Source organism: Nerophis lumbriciformis, linkage group LG01, assembly GCF_033978685.3.
Source record: "Nerophis lumbriciformis linkage group LG01, RoL_Nlum_v2.1, whole genome shotgun sequence".
Lineage (NCBI taxonomy): Eukaryota > Metazoa > Chordata > Actinopteri > Syngnathiformes > Syngnathidae > Nerophis > Nerophis lumbriciformis.
In genome coordinates, this window is record NC_084548.2 from 1,290,001 (window position 1) to 1,298,629 (window position 8,629).

An 8,629-nucleotide genomic window follows, 5' to 3' on the forward strand; every position below is an offset into this window, starting at 1 on the left:
TGTGTAATGATGACAACGTATACTCACGCGGACGATTGACTAGTTGATGGTGATGGCAAGAACGCTGTCGGGTGTTTTCTTTTCAAATGTTCCTTCATAGCCGTTGTGCTGCTATGATAGGCCATTTCCGCTCGACACAGTGTGCATACAACAACTGTCAAGTGTTTGGCTTTTTTCGCTGTGCTTATCCCACACTTGAAGGGATGTACCAATGCTGAATGTGGCTTCTGGATTTCACTCAAAAGACCAGACCGTAGTTACTTTTTCCTTTTATTTTCCTTTAGTTTGCAACAGTTTTTCCAACGAAGAAACAGCTTCTTTTTTCTTCTTTAGTCTTTTTAGCAGTCTTTAGCAGTGTTAGTAGACTTTAGTTTCTTTAGCTGTCATTAGCTGTCTTTAGTAGCCTTTAGCTTCTTTAGTAGGTGAAAAATCTTTAAGGACAAAACACCACAAGATCAACATGCTGTAAAAAATCAATCAATTATCAATCCCATAATTTACAACTATTAATTAGGCTATCAAACTCTTAACCATTAAACAGGTGCAAGAAAATGGACACATCTTTTCCCTTTAAGTTAAAACAGATTTTAAATAAATTGTCTCAACATAAATGCACCAAGATACATATAAAATACATTTAAACCCAGAAACACAATAGATAAATGCAGCAGAAAACCCAATATGCAAATACATAAATACCTAACCAATTAAGCACCTATTTAGATACATATTGAAAATCCATATTCAATATAAATATATTATTAATTTAGCAGTGAAACACTCAATCTTAAACGCCGTCTACTGGTAGAAAAATGCCCCTTTTTCTATGCCCTCACCAGCAGCCAATGATCCAACACAGTTAAATCCAACACTTTAAGTTGAGCGACTTCACCCTCCTGATGAAGCAAACTGCTCCAACATTTATCAAACTAAGCAAAGAATATCAACACTAAACAGTTACATAACACACTGTGTGTTTTTAGCCTCCAGACTAAGCACGCTACATGCACCCCCCATCTCACCAGCGCAACAGGTGCGCCACACCCACGAAGAGAAATATTAAATCTTACATACTTTTGGCACAACTCTGGGTTATCTGTAATGAACTAAACCTTTTTCCGCTCTGCGCTGGCGTCTTTTGTACTCCTTGATTTGACAAAGCTGTCTAATTACCGGGCTCGCGCACCAGCAGATGAGACGGGAGCGCGCCGCGTTATACCTGCGCGTGAACGTAAACTGATCGGCTCTGATCATGTAAGCCGACTGGCCGAAATAATGCCGAATTATATACATTTCCTGGGGTTGCCTAGGTGAATAGGGATGCGGATGTGCTCCATCCATCCATCCATCTTCTTCCGCTTATCCGAGGTCGGGTCGCGGGGGCAGCAGCCTAAGCAGGGAAGCCCAGACTTCCCTCTCCCCAGCCACTTCGTCCAGCTCCTCCCGGGGGATCCCGAGGCGTTCCCAGGCCAGCCGGGAGACATAGTCTTCCCAACGTGTCCTGGGTCTTCCTCGTGGCCTCCTACCGGTCGGACATGCCCTAAACACCTCCTTAGGGAGGCGCTCGGGTGGCATCCTGACCAGATGCCCGAACCACCTCATCTGGCTCCTCTCGATGTGGAGGGGCAGCGGCTTTACTTTGAGCTCCCCCCGGATGACAGAGCTTCTCACCCTATCTCTAAGGGAGAGCCCCGCCACCCGGCGGAGGAAACTCATTTCGGCCGCTTGTACCCGTGATCTTGTCCTTTCGGTCATAACCCAAAGCTCATGACCATAGGTGAGGATGGGAACGTAGATCGACCGGTAAATTGAGAGCTTTGCCTTCCGGCTCAGCTCCTTCTTCACCACAACGGATCGATACAGCGTCCGCATTACTGAAGACGCCGCACCGATCCGCCTGTCGATCTCACGATCCACTCTTCCCTCACTCGTGAACAAGACTCCAAGGTACTTGAACTCCTCCACTTGGGGCAAGATCTCCTCCCCAACCCGGAGATGGCACTCCACCCTTTTCCGGGCGAGAACCATGGACTCGGACTTGGAGGTGCTGATTCTCATCCCAGTCGCTTCACACTCAGCTGCGAACCGATCCAGTGAGAGCTGAAGATCCTGGCCAGATGAAGCCATCAGGACCAAATCATCTGCAAAAAGCAGAGACCTAATCCTGCAGCCACCAAACCGGATCCCCTCAACGCCTTGACTGCGCCTAGAAATTCTGTCCATAAAAGTTATGAACAGAATCGGTGACAAAGGGCAGGCTTGGCGGAGTCCAACCCTCACCGGAAACGTGTCCGACTTACTGCCGGCAATGCGGACCAAGCTCTGACACTGATCATACAGGGAGCGAACCGCCACAATCAGACAGTCCGAAACCCCATACTCTCTGAGCACTCCCCACAGGACTTCCCGAGGGACACGGTCGAATGCCTTCTCCAAGTCCACAAAGCACATGTAGACTGGTTGGGCAAACTCCCATGCACCCTCAAGGACCCTGCCGAGAGTATAGAGCTGGTCCACAGTTCCACGACCAGGACGAAAACCACACTGTTCCTCCTGAATCCGAGGTTCGACTATCCGGCGTAGCCTCCTCTCCAGTACACCTGAATAGACCTTACCGGGAAGGCTGAGGAGTGTGATCCCACGATAGTTAGAACACACCCTCCGGTTCCCCTTCTTAAAGAGAGGAACCACCACCCCGGTCTGCCAATCCAGAGGTACTGCCCCCGATGTCCACGCGATGCTGCAGAGGGCTGTCTTGGTTGACAAGACTCTGCGGATGTGCTCTAAGATAAAATATAATTTTATTAAGTGGGGTTTGGCTGGTTGCTAAACAGCCACGGTTGCGAGCTCGCGCTTCAGCTGACGAGACAGCTGTTCACCACTACAACATTATTAGGCCGTTTATTGAAATACTCCCACACTTTTGACGACTTTTGGCGTGCTTTTTTTCCCCTCGCTCGCACCGCTCGCATCATCTGCTTTGCGCTCCGCCATGACGGCAGTGTGACGTAAATATGCGACGCGTCGAAGCATAAAAACGGCGTCGACGTATTTACGTAACCGATGACGTCGACTACGTCGATCTGAGTATAAGTCGCTATGAAAAAAACTGCGACTTACAGTCCGAAAAATACGGTACCTCCAAATTGTTCAGGACAAGCTAAAACCATCAGCCCGGAGGTTGGGTCTTGGGCACAGTTGGGTGTTCCAACAGGACAATGACCCCAAACACACCTCAAAAGTGGTAAAGGAATGGCTAAATCAGGCTAGAATGAATGTTTTAGAATGGCCTTCCCAAAGTCCTGACTTAAAGGTGTGGACAATGCTGAGGAAACAGGTCCATGTCAGAAAAGCAACACATTTAGTGATCAAGTGGTCAAGCAGAAGCTTGTGGATGGCTACCAAAAGCGCCTTATTGCAGGTAAACTTGCCAAGGGACATGTAAGCAAATATTAACATTGCTGTATGTATACTTTTGACCCTCACATTTTCAGTAGAGCCATAATAAATTCATAAAAAAAGAAGTTTTTTGTGAGCAACAAGTATGTGCTCCAATCACTACATCACAAAAGAATAAGAGTTGTAGAAATGATTGTAAAGTCAAGACAGCCATGACATGATGTTCTTTACAAGTGTACGTAAACATTTGATCGCGACCGTAAGTTGAGGTACCACTGTATGCATACTTGCCAACCCTCCCGGATTTTCCGGGAGACTCCCGAAATTCAGCGCCTCTCCCGAAAACCTCCCGGGACAAAATTTTCTCCCGAAAATCTCCCGAAATTCATGCGGACCCGAGTGACGTGTCGACAGCCTGTTTTCACGTCCGTAAAGCAGTCCGTCTGCCGTAAACGGCAATGTTGTGACACTCTTAAACGGGACAATACTGCCATCTAGTGTACATGCATGTGTGACAGTAACATCTAGTTATTTTAGAGAGTGCAGTGCACAACTGCGCACACAACAAGGAGACGAAGCAGAAATGCATCATCAGAGAGGGTGTTCAGCATGGTTAGAAAGATAGTGACAGAGAATAGAACAAGGATGGACAATTCAACCCTTAACTCAACAATGAGTAGATGAGTGTTATGTGTGTGTATATGCGTAAATAAATGAACACTGAAATTCAAATATTTTTCTTATTTATATATATATATATATATAATAAAATAAATATATATATATATATATATATATATATATATATATATACTATTCGGGCCTTCATTTGCACACTTCTGCATTAGAATCTAACCACAAGGCCACTGAGCTGGCCGACCCCTACGTTATACTTTTACTTTTTTGGGCCTGCGAGCTTGTCAATGTGACTGGGAAGTGGAAGTAGTCAACTGAGGGTAGAGTACGCTCGTCTAACCACTGCCGTCAATTGAGAAGGCAGTGGAAGACTGGCACAAGCAATTAAACAACATTTATATTATATTATTCTAATATATATATATATATATATATATATATATATATATATATATTAGAGATGCGCGGATAGGCAATTATTTCATCCGCAACCGCATCAGAAAGTCGTCAACCATCTGCCATCCACCCGATCTAACATTTAATCAAACCCGCACCCGCCCGCACCCGCCCGTTGTTATATATCTAATTTAGACGATGCAAGGCATTAGTGAGATTATAAAGCTTTTGCCTGTTAAAGAAAGGAGACTGATCCAATGCAGCACAGACATTCGCGTGCCACGCTGTCACGGCCCAGACGCACACCAGTGCGCAATCATATGGGAGCCGCGCTGAGCACACCTCCAAGCGCGTCTCGCTGCCGGTGACGGCCGGGTATGGGCCCGAGGCTCCAGCGCCATCCATTTTCAGGGCTAGTTGATTCGGCAGGTGGGTTGTTACACACTCCTTAGCGGGTTCCGACTTCCATGGCCACCGTCCTGCTGTCTATATCAACCAGGGTGAGCCCCACCCCTTTCGTGAGCGCACTGCACGCGGAGTGACCCCTGTTACGCGCCCCCGGCAACAGGGGTGGCGGGCAGGTAAGCTGCGCGGGCGGAGCGCGCGGAGTGACCCCTGGCCTAGTGGTTAGAGTGTCCGCCCTGAGATCGGTAGGTTGTGGGTTCAAACCCCGGCCGAGTCATACCAAAGACTATAAAAATGGGACCCATTTCCTCCCTGCTTGTCACTCAGCATCAAGGGTTGGAATTGGGGGTTAAATCACAAAAAAATGATTCCCGGGCGCGGCCACCGCTGCTGCCCACTGCTCCCCTCACCTCCCAGGGGGTGATCAAGGGTGATGGGTCAAATGCAGAGAATAATCTCGCCACACCTAGTGTGTGTGTGTGACAATCATTGGTACTTTAACTTTAACTTTAACTTTATATATATATAGCTAGAATTCACTGAAAGTCAAGTATTTCTTATATATATATATATATATATATTAGAGATGCGCGGTTTCAGGCACAACCGCGGAGTCCGCGGATCGGGCGGATGAAATTAAAAAAAATTTGATTTTATCCGCGGGTCGGGTCGGGCGGTTGAAATAAAAAAAAAAAGATTTTAAATAGATTCAGGCGGGTGGCAGTTAAACCAATTGGGAAATATATATACATAGTTAAATGTTGTTACCCACATACGAAAAACGAGCAGGCACCTGCAGCATATGCCACAACAGAAGAAAAAAAAAAAAGAGATGGACACTTTTACGGAGCGGAGAAGGGACGCCTCGCCGGGGTCCGGGACCGAGGCCCCTTCCCCCGAGAGGGCCCCACCGGGAGCCGTAGCTGAGGCGATCCGCGAGAAGGGCCCGACGCACGTCCAGGGTCACCACCGCGCCCACCGCACCGACACCCCGCCTCGTCCGCCTTCGCCGCGGCCGGCGTCACGCGCAGCAGGTAAGCAGCTTACCTGCCCGCCACCCCCGTGGCCGGGGGCTCGTAACAGGGGTCACTCAGCGCGCTCCGCCCGCGCAGCTTACCTGCCCGCCACCCCTGTTGCCGGGGGCGCGTAACAGGGGTCACTCCGCGCGCAGTGCGCTCACGAAAGGGGTGGGGCTCACCCTGGTTGATATAGACAGCAGGACGGTGGCCATGGAAGTCGGAACCCGCTAAGGAGTGTGTAACAACCCACCTGCCGAATCAACTAGCCCTGAAAATGGATGGCGCTGGAGCGTCGGGCCCATACCCGGCCGTCGCCGGCAGCGAGACGCGCTTGGAGGTGCGCTCAGCGCGGCTCCCATATGATTGCGCACTGGTGTGCGTCTGGGCCGTGACAGCGTGGCACGCGAATGTCTGTGCTGCATTGGATCAGTCTCCTTTCTTTAACAGGCAAAAGCACTCACTAATGCCTTGCATCGTCTATATTAGATATATAACAACGGGCGGGTGCGGGCGGGTGCGGTTCTGATCAAATGTTAGCTCGGGTGGATGGCGGATGGTTGACGACTTTCTGATGCGGTTGCGGATGAAATAATTGCCTATCCGCGCATCTCTAATATATATATATACATATATATATATATGAAATACTTGACTTGGTGAATTCTAGCTGTAAATATACTCCTCCCCTCTTAACCACGCCCCCAACCATGCCCCCCCGGGACCACACACCCCCACCATCTCCCGAAATGGGAGGTCTCAAGGTTGGCAACTATGTGTATTTTAGTATGTATTCCAATATATGAATGAAGGATTTTCTGACCTCTATGCAAATGTGAAGTTCAAACAAAACTTCTCCGCTCCTCAATCTTCCCCTCCCCTCTCCCCGCCCGCAGACCGCCCCGGCGTGCAGGACCACGCCCGCATCGAGCAGCTCCAGGACCACATGTCGGAGACCCTGCAGGCCTACATCCGAGTCAACCACCCGGGGGGACGCCTCCTCTATGCCAAGATGATCCAGAAGCTGGCCGACCTGCGCAGCCTCAACGAGGAGCACTCCAAGCAGTACCGCTCGCTCTCCTTCCAGCCCGAGCACAGCATGCAGCTCACCCCGCTGGTGCTGGAGGTGTTCGGCAGCGAGGTGTCGTAGCAGAAGGCGTCCGCCGCCAGACACCCCCCCCCATCCCCGGAAAAACCCCATCATGTGCCACCATCCTCCGCCTCCTTCTGGGATGGATGATGGATGGATGTGACTCCCCCGCATCCTTATTGGTTAGTATCCGCTTTCATGCAAACTGGCTGGGAGGGAAAAGGTCTCTTTAACGAGCTGGACGAGGACGGGTGGGAAAAGGAGAGCGTCACTAGGGTTGTAATTCCTTGCTCTCCGGGACAAAAGGGAATATTGCAGGAATGTATGTTTAATGACATGTATAAGCTGAACTATAAGAAGATATATTCTATAAAAAAAAATATATATATATATATATAAATATATATATATTTAAGAGAGGGTTGAGAGGAAGTGTAGAGAGCAGAGAATTCGAAGGCTGCTGTGAGTCGTCTTTGAATGCTGAGAAGTGTGTGAGGAGTCCTTGTGTTTCGATGTGTGAGTGTGTGTGTGTTTGTACAATGTAACGACAATTGGACCACAAGGGGAGTGTGAGGCCTCGGCGCAGGGAAGGAAAGAACTTCTCTCTTTTTTTTTTTTTTTCACCTCTTTGTCGTTTTTCCCCCGGACCTGTGAAGCTCGTAGACATCGCGTTTTTTTTTTCTGTCGGATGGCGACTCTCCGGGCCGTATTTGTCGGGCTGCTAAAGACCACGGCGACAAAACCCGAGTTCGCTCGCCGTTGTTGTTACCTCAGGGAAAAAGAAGAAGAAAAAAAACCCAAGTTTGTCCGGTGACGATTGACGGGCCACGGCGTGCAAGCTAAATACAATCAGACGACGCTCGATTGTTTTCCAAGCTCACTGTGATTTCACGAAGAACAGTCGACGTAAGCTAGTAATCAGAGAGCGCGTGCATGAACCAAAGCTGTCACTTTTTAAATGGGTTTTTATCTCCAGCAGCAATGTTGGGAGCTTAATGCATGCTGTAAAAAAAAAAAAAAAAAAGGAGTTGATTACAAATATACAGGTAAAAGCCAGTAAATTAGAATATTTTGAAAAACTTGATTTATTTCAGTAATTGCATTCAAAAGGTGTAACTTGTACATTATATTTATTCATTGCACACAGACTGATGCATTCAAATGTTTATTTCATTTAATTTTGATGATTTGAAGTGGCAACAAATGAAAATCCAAAATTCCGTGTGTCACAAAATTAGAATATTACTTAAGGCTAATACAAAAAAGGGATTTTTAGAAATGTTGGCCAACTGAAAAGTATGAAAATGAAAAATATGAGCATGTACAATACTCAATACTTGGTTGGAGCTCCTTTTGCCTCAATTACTGCGTTAATGCGGCGTGGCATGGAGTCGATGAGTTTCTGGCACTGCTCAGGTGTTATGAGAGCCCAGGTTGCTCTGATAGTGGCCTTCAACTCTTCTGCGTTTTTGGGTCTGGCATTCTGCATCTTCCTTTTCACAATACCCCACAGATTTTCTATGGGGCTAAGGTCAGGGGAGTTGGCGGGCCAATTTAGAACAGAAATACCATGGTCCGTAAACCAGGCACGGGTAGATTTTGCGCTGTGTGCAGGCGCCAAGTCCTGTTGGAACTTGAAATCTCCATCTCCATAGAGCAGGTCAGCAGCAGGAAGCATGAAGTGCTC

The 8,629-nt window shown here is 48.0% G+C and overlaps 1 protein-coding gene across 2 annotated transcripts in view; it reads left to right on the top strand.

Annotated features, from left to right (window-relative positions):
• Positions 1-7,993, top strand: part of LOC133615260 (vitamin D3 receptor A) — a 213,488-nt gene extending 205,495 nt beyond the window's left edge. For both annotated transcript variants that reach the window (XM_061973728.2, XM_061973737.2), the window contains exon 10: positions 6,749-7,993. In XM_061973728.2, the coding sequence (XP_061829712.1) occupies positions 6,749-7,002 (254 nt within the window). In that variant the 3' untranslated portion in view covers positions 7,003-7,993. The remainder of the gene's footprint in view (positions 1-6,748) is intronic.
• Positions 7,994-8,629: the final 636 nt, after the last annotated feature.